Source organism: Chiloscyllium plagiosum, unplaced genomic scaffold (genome assembly GCF_037043375.1).
Source record: "Chiloscyllium plagiosum isolate Xiang-an unplaced genomic scaffold, Cpla_swu_hap1 HiC_scaffold_12, whole genome shotgun sequence".
NCBI classification, from domain to species: domain Eukaryota; kingdom Metazoa; phylum Chordata; class Chondrichthyes; order Orectolobiformes; family Hemiscylliidae; genus Chiloscyllium; species Chiloscyllium plagiosum.
Genome location: NW_028270150.1, coordinates 59,539,947 through 59,562,176, shown reverse-complemented (window position 1 = coordinate 59,562,176; position 22,230 = coordinate 59,539,947). Strand labels below are relative to the sequence as shown.

Sequence of the window (22,230 nt, the reverse complement as noted above, 5' to 3'; positions counted from 1 at the left end):
GTAGCTGGTGCCCTACCCATACACTATCCAGCTCTTCCCAGAACCTGTTGTTTGCGCTCCAGGCTGTATTTTGCCCAGGGAGGCCTTAATTTGCTGCCTCTCCCCTGGGGTAAAGGGTTTGGGCTGTAAGTCTGTTCCTCCTCTGGTAACGGACGCTAAGTTATACCCTTGCACGGTTTTTCCAACAGAGGCAGCAGTTGGTTCCTGCAGGATGGTTTTGTAGGAGGGAAGAAAGTCAATCTCCCTTTCCTCCTGTACTTTTTCTAATCTGTGTTCTTGTTCCTTTATCCTGTCCTCCAGCTCCTCAATTCATTCTTGGACTTTTCTCCACCTGCTAGTGGAGGCACTCACTTGTTCAATTAAGCCTGTTAATTGGTACACTAACATTACCACTATCTTTTTAGTTTTATTTCATTTTAGTTTATCTATCTATTCTCTCTGTTGTGCTAGTGTCTGGGTTGTATCCCAATAACTTTTCTTCATTTGCTTTGTCAGCCCTTATCTGTCTGCCTTGTATTTCTCAATAAGGAAACCTGCAGTATCCCCCTTAAAACTTTGATCTGTCATTTAGCAGATTGTGTACCTGCGGATACCACCAACAGTAAAGTGTTCCTAACCAGAGGGGCCTTCTCTATCCCTGGCCAATAATACTGTCTCAGCACCCTCCGTACGGCTGTAGCAGCCTCCTAGCATGGTGTGCTCTCTACCAGTGGGATGTCTCTACCCTCCTAGCCACCACTACTAGTCAGTACCTACCAGTCAGCTGGCAATGCTGGCTCAATAGGGTGTGTTCTCTACCGGGATCCCTCTACCCTCCCGCCATCTCTACTGTTCCAACATCTCCTGATAGGCCCAGAAACATGTCTCTAGCCCAGTGTGCTTTCTATCGGTGGGACTGTTTACCCTCCCAGCCACTGTCACTATTCAAGCTCTGTCGTTCTACTATGGACTGACAGGGTATCACAGTTACTCACAGTGTCCATGCTACCCACATTGGTAATGTGCACTCAACTGAGGTTTGACTCTTGGCCAGAGTGATCAGCTCCTCATCCTCATCACATTGGAAATTACAAATACAAACAGGACCCAACTTTTAACTTAAACTCTAACTGGACTCTGCACCAGCCGCCCCCCCCCCCCCCCCATCCGCCCACTACAGAGTTCAATGTTACCTGACTTTGCCACTTGTGCTTCACAACTCCTAGTGCCCTTGGTGCCTCAAATGCCACTTCAAATCCCATCCTTTGCATGGGGGGAGAGAGGGGTGGTGATTACCCCTCTTAACAACCAGTTTAGGGCAGGGTTTTTGAGACAGGCACGACCTTGTCCTCTGGCTATTTCAGTATAAGCAGCAGGTTCTTACAACAGTTAAACAGTTAAACACTTATTCTCCACAGACATGCACCTATTTTTTTTTTAAACTCAGTACTGTAACATGTTAGGCATTACAATTGGCATACCTTTTAAACTGTGTCATTTGCTTAGTCTGACTCTTCCTGTTCGCAGGTACAAATTGGTTCTTACCCGGGCTCCCCAGGCACCAGTAATAAGAACCCTGCTCGCAGCACAAATTGTTATGAGGAAAATCACCAGCAGCCTCAGAGTCAGAGTCAGTCAGGGTTCAACGACAGAGTTTATTGCACAAGGAAATACCGGAGCTCTGGGGAGAGAAAGACACCAACAGCATGGTGGTCAGCTGCAAGTGTTCTCTCAACCCGGAAATTTATTATATATTCAAATTTATAGCTTTTTTAGATTTATCACTACTTCATCTGCAACTACACCACACCCCTGCGCAACCCAAGTTTCTGTTTTTACAAATGCAGGAAATCTAGGTATTTCATAATATTCCCAAAATCTATTCGCTTCAAATATTGAAGGATGGTATGTCTTCTCCCTGAAGACTGTTGACCTTTGTCTGATCCCTGAATCTCCACTGCAGGAACTTCTACTGTTTGGATGCTGTCTGTGGAGGAAGTTGTTCGTTATATATTAGTGGTGGTCCATTACTTTATTTGGAGAATCAGTGCCTTACTGCTGGGCAAGTTGGCTTGGGAGTGAAGGGGCCTTCTTTCATGCCAATGGAATTAAAAGATCTTGGTGGAACTTCTCCAGTGCTTTGATATACCAGCTGTAGGTTATCCAAATCTCCAGTAGGTACAGGATCACAGAGAAAAATGCAAGCCAGTAAATCCTCAACATTGTAATCCTGAGCCTCATGTATTCTTTCCTTTAGTCAGGTGAGGACAGAGCCGCACTTTGAAGCCAATGATGAATTTCTTTATCCTGTCTACCTTCCAAGATATGGAAAATGCTCCATATTTTCCGGGATCTTGACAACTAATACCTTCTCAGTATTTCCTGAATGGCAGCACATCTACTATTGGACTCTAATACTGACACTGAGTTACATGCTCAATCTACTGTAAGTTTCCTTATTGCTTACGAACCGCATCTCTGGGCACTGAACCTTTAATCTTTGCACTCAGATGTGAGGGTGCTACTAAGTGAACCACAGCCGGTGCCCTGAGATGGACCTGTAACAGTTTACATCTCATGTGCTTCTGCACAGGTGATATGTCTGGACATTTTTCACCCCAGAGTCTGAGTGATTAGCAATTGGAGGGCCTGTGCGTGCAACAATTCTGTCTGCCAAAACTACTTCAAGCATTTCAATCTTTGCATCATTTCCCATCTGCAATAAGTGTGCATTTACAATGTTAAGAACTTGCTCTGAGTATTCTCATGCAACTCAGAGCACCATCTTTGGTAGGATCAGTATTCGTGAATTGGATGAGTACTTCCACACTTTTGACAGCAAAGAAGAAAGTCTAGGTTCCAGTCTGACATGCTGGCTCCATACTAAGTGTTTGGGAAAAAAAATGAAGTTGCTTGTTGTTCTCTGTTACCAGCTTACACTCTCCAGTTCTGTGCCATGAAAATAGAACAACTTAACAGAACTTGAAGAATATGATGACAGTGACAGGACTAGTTGTGTGCAGTCCAATGCCATGAGGTATAAAATAATTTGTTAAAAGGAAACCAATACATTTCCTACACATGTAAGTCATATTTTCATGCAGTAATCTATTTTCTAATTTGCAATTTTCTTGTAAATGTGAGATCACATCAAAGGACAGAATGATTCAATTGTAGTACAAGGGTGAAGTAGACCAAAGCTACTGAAAGCTGTGTAATAATAGAAGCATTGAAAAGTAGAAACATCTGTAGGGTTTAGGGGAACAAAGTACTGAAAAGAGAGACCAAACCAGAAATGCTAAAAATGAAGAATAAATTTATATGGAAATCAATTAAACCAGTGGAAATGCTTATTTTAAGTCAATATATTCTACTTGATATCGACTTCTGTCTCATTGTAATTCCTGAACCACCCATTTGTATTCTTGCCTACATAAGCATGCATGTTACATTATCTTATTAAACTAAACTTTTATAATTTATAAATCCTATTCCAATACTTTAACAACTGCTGTTCCTGCTCCAGCGGCCATAACTTTTGTCAAAGTGAAACTGAAACCTAAGAGCTTGTAAAGGGGTTTCTCCTGTGCTTATGGCAAGTTACAATAGCAAAACACAAACAGCTCCGAGGTAAGTTAAAAGAAATTCTAGGCCTAGATCATTACTTTTATAATGGGAAAAAAACAACCTCTATGTGGTACAATGTACTTCAAGGCTTATCAGGATTTGTGGTGCTGTGGCAGTAAGCACCCTCGTTTACCTTCTTCATTTTGCTTACTTCCGGATTGTGGACAGTAGTTGTTTCTTCACTCAGTGAACCAGGCTTCTGGCTCTGCCCTGCCTGCTATTAGATCTCTTCTTCCTCATGCAGGTAATTTGCTACACAACTTTGGATCTTATGCCATGGGCATATCAGGTCCACCAGTGAATTGGTCTACTTATTCCCCTTCATGCGACTAGCAAAGAGCTTAACACTTTGGGCCTTATATCAACCCCCACCTCATGTGTGAACTGAGATCTCTGACTATATGAACCCTGGAACTCAAAGACACCAATGGTCTATAATAGTTTCCCTGAGTTGAATCTTAAGTTTATTTGTCAGTTTTGATGAGTTTTGTGGAAGGTTTCTTATCACGAGGCCTAGTAACATCTCACCATATCTCACCCAATCTGCGTCATGAACTAACTACTCCACAACTACTCTACAACTACTTCACCCTTTTTTGCTCAATTCAGGTCCTTTTCTACAACAGATCAATCCTGAACGCACTTGGCACTCACTCCATCAAAAGCCTTGGTACATGCGTCATCTTTGAAAGGGCATTGTGCACCTGGACATGTGGACAGCCTTCCCGCTTACTGGCAACATAATGGGACAGCAACCGCATAGCCATCCTTTTCACAGCAAATAGCTGGCATGGCTGACACTGCTTCACATGTACAACCCCCTTGACTCACTCTAGTCTCTGTTTAACCACCAGACAATGCATTCCATCTGTCCTTACCTATATCCCATATGAGCACCCGTTCTAAGTCACCGCTACTCTGTTCCTGATATCCACTGGAGACCCGAATCTTTTCATTGTCCAACAGGAGAACATCACACACAGACAAACAATCTGACGTTCCAATGATGAGCTTTTATATACATCCAGCAAAAGCGACTTCAAACAAAGTGAGTTTAGGCTGCATTTCACTTCCACAAAGTAAATCAAATGCTGGCATCATGACCAATGACTATGTTATGCAATGGTCTGCTGCATCCAACTCTCATCCGCCGGAATTGAGTTTCCATCATGCCCTGTCTGCCTTGTAATGTCTGACACAGTTGAGGTCCGTTGTGCGCAAGTAGAGTTTTCTCTTCTCCAATGTCCTCATTGTCCTCATCCCCCTCAGATGGCTGCTCCCAATTCCCCATTCCCTCTGTGTCCAACACATCATCTTGTTGCCTGCTCCATTTGTGCAGAGCGCAGCACATCAGGATGATAGGGTTCACTCTGTCAGGACTATACTGAAACTCCCCCCCCCGCAAAATGATCCAAGCAGCAGAACCACATTTTCAACACCTTATAATTGAGCCTGATTGTCTGCTCCACCACAGGTCCAGTCAAAAAAATGTGCAGCGTTGTATGTCTGCTTCACATTCATCAAGTGATTGGACAATGATGTCATGAGCCATGGTCACAATGGGTAGCTCTTGTTCACTAATGTCTCCCCAGTGACCAGCATTGTAAGGCTCTGGGACTGTCAAACACACCAGTTACATGAGAGTGTAATTCCAGGATCTAGGAGTCATGGCAGCTGCCAGGGTAGCAGGCATACACCCCACAAAAGTGGGAATGGTCATCACAGATCAGCCAGACATTACAGGATTATATTGTCTTCCTGTTGATAAATGCCACAGCTTTGTGACATAGCCCTCTCAGTGGTAGGTGTTTATAGTCAATGGCAGAGGATGAGGAGGACCCAGCTCAGGCAGATATAATCCGTGCACAGATACAGGGTCACTGGCCATGAGGTATTTGTGGGTAGACAACTGATTAGCCACATACACGACACCCATTAATCCCTGGAAGAAATCAGTTATATCGAGGTTCAATGCAGCTGGTATCTTCACATCCACTGGGAGAGGATGGCCTCCCACTCCTGCAGCCCCACAGCCTCGCTCTAGCAACTGGCATTGTTCCATCAGTGTCCCAGGACATATCAAGCCTGCGTCAACACCGTGCCTCACTCACCCTTGGAAATGGATTCATAGTCAAAACTATCAGGTCCTCCTGTGGCCCTGATATATCCTGAGGAGCCCTACAGCTATGACCTCTGCCTGAGCTGGATCCTCCTCATCCTCTGCAGCTGTTTCCAAGCTTGCCATTGGCCCTAGTCCTCCTGTATCTATCTTGGCCTTCTTAGGAAGGCAGCCACAGGGTCCAACATCCCACCAGCACTGGGTACATCAGACTTGCTGACAATGACCTTTATTGGGAATGTAAGAAGAAAAACAGGTTCTTATCTCTGGGAACAGTCAGCAGTGGGGTACACTGAGACTGAGGGCTACATAAACTCCTCCCAACAGTGAGACATACAGTTCCTGATAGGGAGGGCCATGCCTCCATCATTCATTCACCTCCTTGGTGATGGTGCTGTGCTGACTGAGCAACCAACACACTGCATTATAACCCAGTGCCTGCTGCACACCAATCCCTTCCCATCCCATACGTACATCAACCTATCATTGCATTCAGTAAATTCAATTGAAACACTCCATTGCAGATTACAAATGATAAAGTGAAGGTTTCCACCTTCAGAGCACTCCTGGAAGTTTTACAAGTGATAGCATAGAGTAAGAATCCTTTCCAACCAGATGAACATTGATAGGCTATCGAATTATGTGATCCTAATGGCTTAGGTGTATAAAGTCACTTTTTAGCAGAAATATTGTCATTCAAGTCAGTTTATTTTCTTCATTTATATTTATTGTCAGCAAATATACTATAATGATCATGATCATAGTAAAAAATATAAAACGTCTAAAATCTAAAATGTGTATTTTCCACCATGATTCACAATTTCTCTTTCTACAGAAATTGCTGCATTTCCAGGTCCAGTCAGGTAAGAGTCATTTCATTACTGCTTGCAGTCTAAAAACATTTAGTAATTGTGATCATTTTCTTCCACTTGTTCCCATATTTTCATCTTTTGGTAGCAGTTGTCAATGGTTTCACTAGAATGTGGTGCTGGAAAAGCACAGCAGGTCAGGCAGCAACCAAGGAGCAGGAAAATCGACGTTTTAGGCTAAAGCCCATGATCAGGAATGAGGCTGGGAGCCTCCGGGGTGGAGAGATAAATGGGAAGGAGGGTGGGGCTGGGGAAGGTAGCTGAGGTGGATGGAGGTGGGGTAAAGGTGATAGGTCAGCGGGAGGGTGGGTTGGATGGGTGGGAAGGAAGATGAACAGATGGGACAGGTCATGAGGATGGTGCTGAGCTGGAAACTTGGAACTGGGGTAAGTTTAGGGGAGGGGAAATAGGAAACTGGTGAAACTGATGCCATGGGGTTGGAGGGTCCCGAGGTGGAAGATGAGGAGTTCTTCCTCCAGGCGTCTAGAGGTAAGGGAGTGACGATGAAGGAAGCCCAGGACCTGTATGTCCTCAGAAGAGTGGGGGGTAGTTGAAGTGTTGGGCCACGGGGCAGTGGGTTTGGTTGGTGTGGGTGTCCTGGAGATGTTCTCTGAAGCACTCTGCGAGTAGGTGTCCTGTCTCCCCAATGTAAAGGAGACCGCATCGGGAGCAATAGATACAGTAAGTGACATGTGTGGAAGTGCAGTTGAAACTTTGATGGGTGGGGGTGGGAGATGTGGGCGTAGGTTTTGCAATTCCTGCAGTGGCAGGGGAAGGTACCAGGACTGTTGGGGGTTGTTGGGGGCATGGACCTGACGAGGTAGTCGCAGAGGGAACAGTCTTTACAGAAATTGGAGAGGAGTGGGGAGCGAAATATATCCCTGGTGGTGATGTCCATTTGTAGGTGGTGGAAATGACGAAGGATGATGCGATGTATATGGAGATTAGTGATGTGGAAGGTGAGGACTGGGGGCTTCTGTCCTTTTTGTGGTTGAGGGGGTGGGGCTCAAGAGTGGAGATGCAGGATGTGGATGAGGTGCGCTGGAGGGCATCATCAACCAGTAGGGCTGAGGAAGTGTCCTCAAAGCCTCACTGAAAAAATGCAGTATCCCAACCAACGCATGAGAATTCTTGCCTCAGACTATCTAAACTGGAAAAGAAACATCCACAAAGGTGGAACCCTTTTTGGGTTTCTCTGACTGACCCTGGCAGGGGTCAAGTGTAAAGAGAGGATGAAGGGTATGAAAACTGAAACATCCCAACCACCCACTCCAGAAAATATCACCTTCCCATCGGTGGACTATTCATTCATCTCAGGAACCATAACACTGGAGTAAAAGAAAATCATCCTCTCTCCTGAAGGACTATTTAAGAAGGAGAGGAAGAAAGTATTCTCCGACTCTGACCTCCTCTTGTAGCCACAGTATTTAAAAGGTCGGTCTAGTTAATTTCCTGGTCAATGGCAACCCCAGGATGTTGGAGGTGGGGATTTAGCAGTGGTAATGCCAAGGACAGGTAGTTAGGTTCTCTCACACTCATAGTTTTCTGCAATGAATGATGATCCAGCTTGCAATGCTCACATCAAATGAATGAATTAACACAAACATTATTGCCTTGAGTTTGTATGGCACAAATATTTCTTAGCATTTACAAGTCCAAGTGTGAATTTTGTACAGGGCCTATACGTAGACACAGATATCTTCATTAAACTGAGGAGATATAAATTGTACTGAATCTTGTGCAGCGATCAGCAAACATCACCAACTCATGTGCAAACAATAAAATAGGAACAGAAATAGACCAGCTGTTCCCCTGAGCCTTTACTGCTATTCAGCAAGGTCTTTGCTCTCTGTTTGTGTTTCCAATTCTGCATTCCCACTTAGCCCCAAAGACTATTGATTCCGTTACATGATGAAAAGCTATCATGAATGAAATGACCCTGCTTCCATTGCTTTCTGAGGCAGAGACTTCCAGAGTTGAACAACTCTACTGAGAGGAAAAGATTATCCTCATGTCTGTTTGAAAGCATCAACTCAATTTTAAAACACAGTCCCCTAGTTCTGGACTCAGTCAGAACTTTTCCATGTCCACCTTTTCATGACCATTCAGGATCGCCCACTTACAGACTTAACCATTTCTATCAACTCACTCCTCACTCTTCTAAACTTTAATGGAAACGAATCCGGACTGTTGAACATATCCTCATATAACAACCCATTCATTCTAGATATCAATCCAGTAAACCTGAAATGCATTCACACCCTTTCTTTAAAAAACTGTACACAGGATACAAGATGTGGCCTCCCCAACACCCTGTGTAAGTGAAGCATAACATAGCTTTTATGTTCAATTGCTCTCATAATGAATGATTGTATCCCATTGGCCTTCTTGATTATGTACTCTGCTTGGAAACTAACACTTTGTGAACAATGCATTAGAACAGCTAAATTCTTCTGTACCTCTGAATTCTGCCATTATTTATGTAATACTTTGTTTTTTAAATTCTTCCTGCCAAAGTGAACTTCACATTGTCCTACATTATACACCATTTGACAATATTTTGCCCACTCACTCAACTCATCAATTTGTTCTGCAAATTCCTCATGTCTTCCTGACAACATATTTCCTGCGTATCTTTACACCATCTGCAAATTTGCCCAACATGCTTTTGCTCCTCTCATCTAAGTCATTGGTATAAATTGTAAAAAGTTGAGGCCCCAGCATAGTCCCAGTAGGATTCCATCCATCACATCTTACCACCCAGACAAGGACATACTTACACATAATTCCTCTGTTTCTTGCCAGTCAGCCAATCTTCTATAAATGCTAAAATGTTACCCCCATTAATATGCGCATCATACCATAAAGCATTTACATCCCACTATGACATTTAATATAACACTTTATTAAATGCCTCTGGAAATCCAAGTACATTTTGTCCACATGCTCCCTTTTATCTATAGAACAGGCTACTTGCTCAAAAACTCTAACAAATTGGTTGAACATGATTTCCTTTTCACAAAATCATATTGACGCCTCTTGATTAGCTTGAGTACCTAAGTGCACAGCTAAAATCTCTTTAACGACCAATTCTAACATTATCTCCAAAGGAGATGTCAAGCTAACAGAACAACTGTTTCCTGTTTTCTGCTGATTTCTGGTAGGATCTATAGAATTTGGAAAATAACACTAACACATCTAATACCTCATTAATAACTTATTTTAAGACTCTATGACGAAATCCATCTGGACCCAGCGACAGCTCACAAGTTCATCAGTTTGCTAAGTATTGCTTCCCTGGTGACAGTAATTCTCCACTCCACCTCCTGATTTACAGCTACTGCTGACATGTTTTGTACAGTCTACAGTGAAGATAGAACTAAAATATTTACGCAATTCACAACCAATTCCTTATTATCTGCCATTAACTCCCTGTTTTAATTCCCATGTTACTTACTTCTTTTATAAGTGTCTATGGAAAATGTTGCTATCTGTTTTTATATATTTAGTTATCCTTTTCTTATATTCTAATTCCTTCATTATGATTATTCTTTTAGTCATCCTCTGCCATTCTTTACATTCTGACCAAACATTCGATCTGTTGCATTTTACCTGTCAATCAATTTTGAGCAGTTATCTGTTTTTCCATTAATTTAATGCTTTCCAAACTTCATTAGTTAAACACAAGATGGTGAGTCTCCCTTAGAAACTTTCTGTTGATGGTGAGATGGCTAGTGATGAAGCAGCTGAAGATTTTTGGGCTTCACATAGTGTCCCAAGGAACTCCCTTAGTGATGTCCTGGAGCCAAAATGCTTGGCTCCCAACAACTGCTGCCACCTTCCTTGTGCCTTGTATGGACGCAAACAGTGCTGAGTTTTGCTGGAGGGACTCCCTCATGCCGGATTTGGTCAAATGCTACTCATTATCAAGAGCAGTCACTTTCATCTCATCTCTGGACTTCAACTCTTAGATTTGTGTTTGGTCCAAGGGTGCAATGAGTTCTGAAGCTAATTAGTCATGACAGTATCCAAATTGAGCAGCAGTAAGCATATCATTATTGATTATGTTCATTGATGGCACTGTCAACTGAATCAGTTGTTGGTGGTTATTGGTTAATGGAACTGTAATTGGTCAGATAAGATTTACTTGCCTTTTGTGGGCAGGATATTCCTGGACAATGTTTCAAATTACTCTATTTGCCTGCTGCTTCCACAGTTTAGTATGTATGCACCCTTGATAGGATCACTAGGTTGACACTATGGTTTTTAGTTTGACTCGTGCTTGATTCTCCAGTTTCATTTCTTGTTCATGCATTTCAGAAGCTAGTCAAACCAATCATATTGGTGAATATCTGGACTCCTATAATAGACAAACCTATGGAAGAAATGTAAGCTTCCTTCCCTGAATCCCTTGGGATTTCACAATTCAGTTGTTTCATGGTTTGCCATAACAGATGCTAGGATACTGATGCTAGAGTCAGCACAATAGAATCAGAGGAAGCTCTTCAGAACTAACAGAGTATGAGAAATGTTTCAGGAACATCAATGGGAAAGTGGAATTAATTATAGTAAAGGAAGAAAGGGTACGTGTGTAAACAGTATGACAAGAATTAAAGGTGAAATTGAAAGAGACACAGGAGTCATACAGCAGACTAGTTGCTAGAAATTCTTCATTTGAGACATAGCCATAATCAACAAGCTAGTATAATGTTGATGACAATGTCAAACACTTAACATAACTTAGACAAGATTAAACTATACATATTCTGGCTAACAATGCCTTGTGTTATGTCACCAAAGGGATCTCTTCAAAGGGTCAGTGGAACTTGTTGGGCCAAATGGTCTGTTTCCACACTAGGGATTCTATATTTCAATGTAGAGTTCAAAAGAAAATTGGAGGAACCCTTGAAGGAAAACATTCCAGAACCAAAGCAAGCTCAATCGACTTCTGTTTCTTCATGGCATTTCCTTACGACACAACATGCTAAATGGAAGTGGCCTCCCAATGAGAGACCTCAGAGGAGAAAGTGTTAATGCAGAAAGCGGGGACTGCAGCCAAAGCAGGCAACCTTACAACCCCGATCATTTCGCTTCTTCAGTGCTCTACTCTTCGACTTTTTCAGTTCATTTTGTCCTGTGTGCTGTAGGCCCCTGATCTTCTGAGATTGGTGGTTGCTGCTAAGGCTGCTCAGTTGCCACTCCTCCGACTGACCAGCATGTCTTGGGATTGTTCCATCGTCCTTAATGAGTTGACAAGTCTAGTGGCAGCTATTTAGTTGGCTGCTCCCTATAAGATTTAGGAGGAGGTGCCAATAACTGCCTGTACACATGAGTAGTTGATGTTTTCTTCCAACATCAGGGCCCTCCCCAAATGATCAAAACCTGGCCTATGATTATATAGCTTCCACTATAGGGTTATTATTTTTAAACATCCAGTATAAACATGATGATGTATGTTTGTTTTCAGGAAATGTCTCAGTCAAATGGACCTTTTATACAGATGGAGAATTTCATTTATGATTCATTTCAACCACAAAAGCCAAGGTAACCATGGCAACATCCTTCTGAAACACATTACAATTTTTATGGAAATTCATGACATTAACATTAATATATTTTTCATACTGTTATGGCTACCATTGCTTTGGAGCTCTTAGACATGAGAGTGTTCAGAAGGTTTCAAAATTAATCAAAAATATGCAAAAATGGCAACAATTCCAAACTGTTCAGTTGCATTGTTTACCTTTATGGTAGTTCGAAGCCAACCAGCTACCACTATCAATAAACAAATAGAAGGAGACACCTGCTAAAAGTCATCATCACTATCACTACACACTATAAGCTAGCAGTAGCAAACATGCCGCTAGCCATCACCTGAATGCCAGCAAAAATTATCAAAATGTCCATGAGTAGACTGGCCACCAGTAGCAGGAAGCCAGCAAACCAATCCCAGCAATCAGACACTAATCATCGTAGCAGCCATCAATTCCCTGCCAAGCACTAGAAGCCAACCAGCAAACCAACATGAGCCTGCATCAGCCTAGCTTCTCGCTCAGTTGGTTACAAGAGCAAGTGTGTAATGGGATCATTGGAAAATCCAACAAAGGAAAACTGGTGGCAATTCTTAAGCTTTGCTTTTCTCTCAATCCGAGAACATCTCTATTGATAAAGGCTGCTGCCTCCACAGCAGGAGAAACATTGTGCCTTGGAAAGATGGAAACAGATCAAAGTTTTGACATTCAGAATAGTTAAAAATTTATCCCAGAAATAACTCCAATACTTTATAGCTTCTGTCAAATTTTCCATTAACTAGTCCTTCGTATATAGCTTGTAATGACTCCAGAATATTTGTAAACCAAATGTGACAACTGAGGAAACAAGAAGGTAACAAATAACCATCTGTCTCTTTCAGCTAGTGGAGTATTTTGTATCATTGCTCACATTGATTGAGAGCATGCTACACAGCCAGGAGAAGTAGGAGACAGAGACAGCTGATTAACAGAGATAGTGGTTTGAGAGAGCACAAGAATGCTAGTTTCTCAAGAAAGAAAACACATGGGAACATAGAGAAAGCTATTTTCTAGCTCCCAAAAGGTGAGCATATGTTTTTCAACAAAAATTAAAATAGGACACACTTCATTAACATGCATGTTATTCCCAATATTTTGACCTGCCCCAAGGGTAAAGCTGAATATTTGTCAATCAATCAGCAAGAGCAACTTCCCAGTTTCATTACACTCGCCCCCGACCATTACATGTCTATGGGCATTTGTACTGGTACCATTGAGATTATAAATCCATTTCAATGCAATACATCTACCAGAGGATTTGGCACCCATGTGATCAGAACAAATATTTGTCCAACCCAATTAAATAATTCTTACTAAAGCGTGCAGAATCTACTCCGAGGAGTGTAAAGCAGAATATTTAATTGAATGTAAAATCTCTAAAAGAAGGTGAAATGAAGAGAAGGTAAGCAAGATTGGATGCAGAAATAGAAAGGACAGAAATGCTATTTTCACTTTGTTAACTTGGTGATAATTAGAAGTGGAAAGTACAAAACTCTATACTCTTGTAACAATGATTTTTTTAATGTTTATTTGGCAGGAATTAATACTTAACACAGCATGAAAATCCCCTAACACTACAATGTATAAATAAACCTTTATCTGCTAAATTTAGTGAATATAAAAGAATAATAATAATAAACTTCTCACATTCCATCTATTTCAACGGACTCTACCTGGTTGAGACATTTGTGAAGTGGAACTTCCGGAAGAGCAGCGAACCTCAGACAGCAGCATCCTGATTTCTGTGTTTAACTGTACCTGTGTTATTTCATTACTCTTTAATGAAAGAGAGAACTGATAGCATCACTGTTATTTGTATTGAAATATGTGGGCAATTTTACCAGGTACATGATTCATCATGAAAGTTGTCACTTTAGGTAGTTTTTATCAATTAATTATACTGCCCTCTGCTGTATCTTATGGATTCTGCAGGTGAAATGAAGCAAAGACTACAATTTCTCTATTGTGCCATTTCACTGGTATTCAATGACAAAAGAACAAAAGCAAGATGATTTTTGAATAAAAGCGATAGCTATTTTTATACAGCTAAAATAATAGGTTTTAAGGATATGTTTAAATTCAAAGAGAAGTTGAAGATATCATTAAATGACGAATCAGAATTTGTATTTGCTATAACAACTTGACTTTTCTGCTTCAAATAAACCAATTGTGATCTGACTAATTTTATGTTGGATGCTTTCCAGCCTTCCTCTCTTATTGATGATGAATTGATTATTGAAAACTTAATTTTATTTTGAATTTTTTTGTAAATTAGATTAAAATCCTGAGGATAGATCAAGAGAATAAGAAAGGATCTACGAATATGCAGCAACTAAATTAATAACTCATGGAAATAGGTTCTTGTTATTACTTGTTTACAAATTAAAGATCAACATTATGCATTATTGATAGCCTTTTCAGAATTCATAAAAATAGTGTTGATTTTCCTAATTAATATCATTTACTGTAGTGTCATCTATTGTTGACCCATGGAATTTGGTTCTCAATTAATTTTGTTTTCGTTTAAGGATTTATTCAAACTGCAATGAATAAAAACTACTTTTCTATGCATATTACAGTAAGTCTTCACTTAAAGTTATGGCTGTGTTACTGAAAATTGTGGTTTTAACTGAAATTATTTAAAGTGAGCATAGTTCCCATAGGAATTAATATTTAAAACATAGTTATTTCACACATTTGGCTCATGGAAAAAAATGTACATGTTAAAATATTGTGCACTACATTTGAAATACTGTACAGTACATTCCTGGCTGAAATAACTTGTAAAACTCACTTTGTATAGTTGAAATATTAGAAATTACATATAGATCGTTGTATAAATAAATTGTGTTCACCTCAGTTCAGTTTGGTTTGACCTAGTAGGCCAATGTTGGTCAGTGTATGAACTATATGAGCTGCATAAGTTCTGGAACTTCAATGCTGAGAGTGGGAACAAGATTGAGGGGAAGATGAGCTGATGAAGAAGCTCTTGAGATGGTGGCAATAGAAATCAAGGACTTTAAAAACAGAAATGGAGGATGAGATTGACAGCAGAGCAACAGCGTAATTGGGGATAGAAATGTTATTGATAAACACAAATTATGAAGTAGATTGTGTTTACCCATTATTAATAATGTTGATGCATATCAATGTTGACTGGAGGCAACATTAAATGAGGGCTTACAGTAGTTTTTCATATGTTTCGTTTTGCTCTTCATAACATTTTGCTGATATTTCTTTAAACAAAACATTCTTCAAGAAAAACTGGCATCAATTTGTTTCAGTGACTGTTGCAATTGTTGATCTCAGATGTTTTGTTTGGTTAATATTTAATAAGTTGGTAGATGGAGCAAATTTTGTATCTGTGTATTTGCCTTTGGTCAAGAATCAATCAACTTGATTCTCAAACATAAAAATAAGTCCCCCATAGCAGTGATAAATATGATAAGGTTGTGTCACAGCATTTGATCATAAGGGTTACATTAGAGATTTGCTTCCCTACTACATCGTCCAATCACATCTTTCCCAATTACATCCTCCCAAAGGTCTGCACTTTTGCCTACTCTGGCGCGAATGTTGCCAAGGAAAATTAGTTTGTCAGCTGCAGGGACCCTTGAAAAAGATTGGTCAAGGCGAGAGTGGAATATCCCCTTGCCCTCAGCTGCTGCATTAAGCGTTGTTGCATGTACACTGACTACCATCACATTCTGGTTCTGAGTAAGGAGGAGTTAGTGTCATGAGGCATTCACTTATTGCGTTGGAGGAGTCTTTGAGTTGGTCCACCAGTTCATTTTTGATGTGGCGCTCTTCTTCATCCTTGCCTTTCTAGACAAAGGTGTAGCCAGCATCTTGCTCTCTGAGTTGTCCTTCCCCTGCCCACTGTGTTTCACTCAGGCCAGTGGTGTCAGCACCATAGCACCTGGGTTCCCAAGCAACAATAGCGATGAGGCGTTCCGGTCTGTCACTGGTAGGATAATCCATAAGGGTCCTGACATTCCAGATCCCAAAATTCATCCTGAGGCTGTGGAAGGTCCTTATGCGAGAGTTTTTTAAAGTGGGGAAACTGTTGCACATCGGTTACCACGTAGGCTTTGCAGTGGTGAGGACTTGGGTCCAGGCATTGATGCTTAACCTTAGCTTGCCTGTGCTGTGAGACAAACAGCTTAGCACAACCTCCTCATCACTAACTGTTCCACCAAAGGGGCAAATACAAGATAATGTGGCAGCACCCCCACTCCAAACACTGGCACCTCCTTGACTACATTATCATCACAGGGAGGGATCAGAAATTCACCTGCACCATGTCAGAAACTGATGACTGCTGGACAGACCATCACCTGATCCCAAGACTGACATAAATATAGATCTGGATCAGTGGTGCTGGAAGAGCACAGCAATTCAGGCAGCATCCGAGGAGCTTCGAAATCGACGTTTCGGGCAAAAGCCCGTCATCAGGAATAAAGGCAGAGAGCCTGAAGCGTGGAGAAATAAGCTAGAGGAGGGTGGGGGTGGGGATAGAGTAGCATAGAGTACAATAGGTGAGTGGGGAGGAGATGAAGGTGATAGGTCAGGGAGAAGAGGGTGGAGTGGATAGGTAGAAAAGGAACTGGGCAGGTCGGACAAGTCCGGACAAGTCAAGGGGGACAGTGTTGCTGGAGGTTAGAAACTAGGATGAGATGGGGGAAGGGGAAATGAGGAAGCTGTTGAAATCCACATTGATGCCCTGGGGTTGAAGTGTTCCGAGGCGGAAGATGAGGCGTTCTTCCTCCAGGCGTCTGGTGGTGAGGGAGCGGCGGTGAAGGAGGCCCAGTACCTCCATATCCTTGGCAGAGTGGGAGGGGGATTTGAAATGTTGAGCCACGGGGCGGTTTGGTTGATTGGTGCGGGTGTCTCGGAGATGTTCCCTAAAGCGCTCTGCTAGGAGGCGCCCAGTCTCCCCAATGTAGAGGAGACCGCATCGGGAGCAACGGATACAATAAATGATATTAGTGGATGTGCAGGTAAAACTTTGATGGATGTGGAAGGCTCCTTTAGGGCCTTGGATGGAGGTGAGGGAGGAGGTGTGGGCACAGGTTTTACAGTTCCTGCAGTGGCAGGGGAAAGTGCCAGGATGGGAGGGTGGGTCATAGGGGGGTGTGGACCTGACCAGGTAGTCACGGAGGGAACGGTCTTTGCGGAAGGCGGAGAGGGGTGGGGAGGGAAATATATCCCTGGTAATGGGGTCTGTTTGGAGGTGGCGGAAATGTCGGCGGATGATTTGGTTTATGCGAAGGTTGGTAGGGTGGAAGGTGAGCACCAGGGGCGTTCTGTTCTTGTTACGGTTGGAGGGGTGGGGTCTGAGGGCGGAGGTGCGGGATGTGGACGAGATGCGTTGGAGGGCATCTTTAACCACGTGGGAAGGGAAATTGCGGTCTCTAAAGAAGGAGGCCATCTGGTGTGTTCTATGGTGGAACTGCTCCTCCTGGGAGTAGATACGGCGGAGGCGGAGGAATTGGGAATATGGGATGGCATTTTTGCAAGAGGTAGGGTGGGAAGAGGTATACTCCAGGTAGCTGTGGGAGTCGGTGGGTTTGTAGAAAATGTCAGTGTCAAGTCGGTCGTCACTGATGGAGATGGAGAGGTCCAGGAAGGGGAGGGAGGTGTCAGAGATGGTCCAGGTAAATTTAAGGTCAGGTGGAATGTGTTGGTGAAGTTGATGAATTGCTCAACCTCCTCGCGGGCGCACAATATAGATCTGCCACAGTGAAGACTACAGAAGCAGTGCTGCAAGAAATTCAATGTTGAGGTACTCAAAGACCCAGAAAAGATAGCCTCATACAACCAGCACCTCTCCTCAAACCTAGTGACTCTAGGTAACACTGAGTCACAGGATTCCAACAGCCTCTGGCCTGCCCTCAATGGCTGCAAAGACCCAGTCGGTCACTTAACCAGGAAACACCAAGGCTAGTTTGACAAGAATGAGCAGGAGATCCAAGAACTGATAAGCTGGAAGCGCCTGGTATTCCTGAGTGTAAAATAGCAACCGCACTCAGAAGAGAAAAGGCAGACCCACAAGCGACTGAAAGCCGAGGTCTGACAACGAACCCACGACATAACAAACAGATGGTGGGTAGAGAAAGCACAGGAGTTCCAACAAATGGCTGACAGCCATGGTGTGTAGGGTTTCTTCTGAGCTGCCAAGATCATTTACAGACCAAAGGCCCCACTCCAATGGTGCCCAAGGTCAAAGTTAGTCTTATCAAAGACAAAGAAACCATCAAAAAACTTCGGGGGGTAACATTTCAGGGACCTCCGCAGTCAGGACTCTGCCGTTGATCGGAGCATCCTTGATGGCATCTCACAGCATGCCACAAGCTCAGCAATACCCCAGTCCCGCACAAAATGGAGAAGACCGTCAACCAGTTTAAGAGCAGACGGTATCCCCACTGAGGCATTGAAGTGCAGAGGCAAAGAGTTTCTGCTGCAGCTCCACATACCCAACCATTGTCAGCACCTTTACAGAGGCATATCAGTTCATGGGCCTCACCTTGAACACCCACAAGATGAAGGTCATCCACCATTCTGGCCCGGCATTGTGGAGCGAACATCCAATCATCAAGATCAACAAGGGGCCTTATAGAGAATATTGACCACTTCCAATATCTCAGGAGTGTCCTCTCAACAAAGCAGTTATTGAAGAAGAGCCTCCAGTGTGCTAGTGCAGCCTTCAGTAAAAACACTAGATCTGACACCAAGCTCATGGTTTATTTGCTGTGGTGGTTCGCAGCCTCCTGTATGGCTCTGAGACATGGATTGTCCACAGCAGACACCCCAAGGCACTGCAGCAGTATCACCAGTGCCACCTGCACAAGATCCTGCGAATCCGCTGGGAAGGAAATAGCACCAACACCAGCATCCTCAACCAGACCAACATGCCCAGCATCAAGGCACTGACCCCCCCCTTGACCTGCTACGATGGTTGGGCATGTCATCCGCATGACCAACTCAAGACTCCTCAAGCAGGTACTCTACTCCCAGCTTCAAAATGGCAGGAAAACCTCAGGTGGACAGGGCAAGTGCTTCAATAATACTCTCAAGGCCTCACTGGTTAAATGCAGCACTCCCACAGACACCTGCAAATCACTGGACCAAGACCGTCTAAAGTGAAGGAGGACCACTGGGAAGGCATCAAACACTCGAAGAATATTGAGAATAAGCATAAGCCAGGCAAGAACAGCAGGAGGAGTACACTGTCACACCATTGCCCTAGAGACCCCTTCCCGCAATCATATTCTGTCCAAAGTGTGTCAAGTCTGCGCAAGTCCCATCAGACTGTCTAGCCTCCTGTGGGTGCACCCTGAGAATGGAAGAGAGTCATCTTCATCTGTGAGGGATCACCAATTGTGATGAAATGGGATAATCAGTAGAAAGTGGTAAACATGGGAAGGGGCAGAAAAATAGCTATTAAACCTTAGGAGATAGATTTCTATCCTATACAGTACATTAGAAACTATATTGTACACACCTCAAGAGGCAGCTCAAAGTTAGTCTTTGGGTCTCTTCTTAATAACTTGGATGTGTTGCTGGTGTCAATTATGCCTCCAGAAGCAATAATCTGAATTGGTATTATCCAATGAGGAGCAGACACCCTATTGAGCTCAAACCAAAGTGAAATCCTTTGCTGTGGGGTAATGCTGCAGGTTGTTGAAGAGTGGTGTGGGATTGGGATGGAATTGTTTGCAAAGCTCCATTTTAAGCTAATTATGAAAACTATCCTTCTTTGAAGACAGCTTCTTTGGTTTTATCACCTGATGTCAAATGTTCCTTAGCAATGCTGACCACCTGCTACAAGGAGGATAAATTTCCAAAATGTTCCCACAAAGTGCTAGAACCCTGATTAAAATTAGTAACAGGTTCCCACATCTGTTTTAGACAGTCCCCCATAAGCTTAAAAAAAGCCTCATCAGAGAAATGTATTCCCAGCAGGAAATAGGTCCATCAAACTTTTGTTCTTGTATTTTTAACCATTAGGGATACTGCTCAAATCAAATGGAAAGGCTCAAATCCTGGAGTTCACTCCTTCAGGGCATTGTGGGTCAACCCACAGCAGGTGGACTGCAGCACTCACCATCATTTTGGGCAGCATGGTGGCACATTGGTTAGCACCCAGGTTCAATTCCTGCCTCAGGCAACTGACTGTGTGGAGTTTGCACGTTCTCCCCCTGTCTGCGTGGGTTTCCTCCAGGTGCTCCGATTTCCTCCCACAGTACAAAAATGTGCAAGTTAGGTAAATTGGCCATGCTAAATTGCCGGTAGTGTTAGGTGAAGGGGTAAATGTAGGGGAATGGGTCTGGGTGGGTTGCTCTTTGGAGGGTCGGTGTGGACTTGTTGGGCCGAAGGGCCTGTTTCCACACTGTAAGTAATCTGATCTAATCTAGTTTTCTCAAGGGCAACTGGGGAGACAACAAATGTTGGCCCAGCCAACAATTCCCACATCCCACAAAATGAATAAATTAAAAAAAACAAAGAACAGGCTGTTTTATAAGAATAAGCATAAATCTTTGAAAGGAGGTTGAAGAAAAGGAGGCAGTGAGAGGAACAGGAGGAGGATGAAGAATGTGCTGAGAGCAGGCCACAGAATGGTGTTAGTTAATTAGGAGGAGGCTCCTGTTTCCACAAGGTGGTGTAGTAGGCAAAGTTAGACAGCTGCATCAAAGTCATCAGCTCCTTTACTTCATTATTGAAGTTTTTGATCAAGGAAATCAACTGGCTTTGTTTCTTTTTAAGTACATAGATTCAGCAATAATGAGAATTATTACCTAGTTATATTTATTTGACTGAACTTAGATGGGCTTTGATAAAAACAAAATTGTTGAGTCCTTGCACCTGCCTGGTTTTTATCACTGCCTTTTAATATCATGTTTAAATTTGTACCCATCACTTGATGGGCAGGGTAATTAATAATGTCAAGAAGTGTGGCGCTGGAGGAGCACAGCGGATCAGGCAGCATCCAATAGGCAGGAGATTTGATGTTTTGGGCATAAGCCCTTCATCAGGAATGATGGGGGGCTTGTGCCCGAAGTGGCGACTCTCCTGCTCCTCAGATGCTGCCTGACCTGCTGTGGTTTTCTAGCGCCACACTTTTTGACTCTGATCTCCAGCCTCTGCAGTGCTCACTTTCTTCCAGGATAATTATTAACGACCAGCTTTGTTTATCACTTGAAAATGATTTTTTTTTGCATCTGTTGTCAGACTCTGGTAGCAATCAGAATATTTCCTGTATATGCTATTTCCACTTTCTCCAGGCATTTTAGCCTAAGCAGCTAAGTAGACATGACTTCTTTCCCCAAGGAGATGAGAAATCACGATGATAATGTAGTATTTTAGTTAAATAAAAGCTTCATTAGACCGCATCAGAAATTATATTGGTTTCTGTGCACTGTACCTCAAAAGATAGACTAGTCTTATTGGGAATACAGTGCAGATTTAGTATAATAACAAGATTCAAGAATTAAATTATAAGGATAAATTATTTGAACTCATACTCTTAAATTCAGAATATTGTGGCTTTTTACTCAAAGCATTTAAAATGCAAAGGGACTTGAAAGGACAACAGTTTCTCATTCCATTGTTGCACTGCATTGCTTTCTTCTATTTTATTAACTCCTTCAACCTATTAAAATATTATTTAACCTTCTCTGCTTCAGATTAATAGCCCTAGCATGTTAGACCTATTTTCAATCCTGAAGGAGTGATAGCGAGCTCATTGGAGTCGCAGGTAGATAGGATAGTGAAGAAGGCATTTGTTATGCTTTCCTTTATTGGTCAGAGTATTGAGCACAAGAGTTGAGAGGTCATGTTGCGGCTGTACAGGACATTTGTTAGGCCACTGTTGGAATATTGTGTGCAATTCTGGTCTCCTTTCTATCAGAAAGACATTGTGAAATTTAAAAGGGTTCAGAAAAGATTTACAAGGATGTTACCAGGGTTGGAGGATTTGAGCTCCAGGGAGAGGCTGAGCATGGAGGGGCTGTTTTCCCTGGAGCATCGGAGGCTGAGGGGGTGACCTTATAGAGGTTTACAAAAT

General features: G+C 42.6%; 1 protein-coding gene across 3 annotated transcripts in view; it reads left to right on the top strand.

Annotated features, from left to right (window-relative positions):
• Positions 1–14,342, top strand: part of LOC122555099 (cell surface glycoprotein CD200 receptor 1-B-like) — a 37,157-nt gene extending 22,815 nt beyond the window's left edge. For all 3 annotated transcript variants that reach the window (XM_087992862.1, XM_043700780.2, XM_043700778.2), the window contains 3 exons: positions 6,561–6,588; positions 12,062–12,138; positions 13,702–14,342. In XM_087992862.1, the coding sequence (XP_087848988.1) occupies positions 6,561–6,588; positions 12,062–12,138; positions 13,702–13,708 (112 nt within the window). In that variant the 3' untranslated portion in view covers positions 13,709–14,342. The remainder of the gene's footprint in view (positions 1–6,560; positions 6,589–12,061; positions 12,139–13,701) is intronic.
• The last annotated feature ends 7,888 nt before the right edge of the window (positions 14,343–22,230 follow it).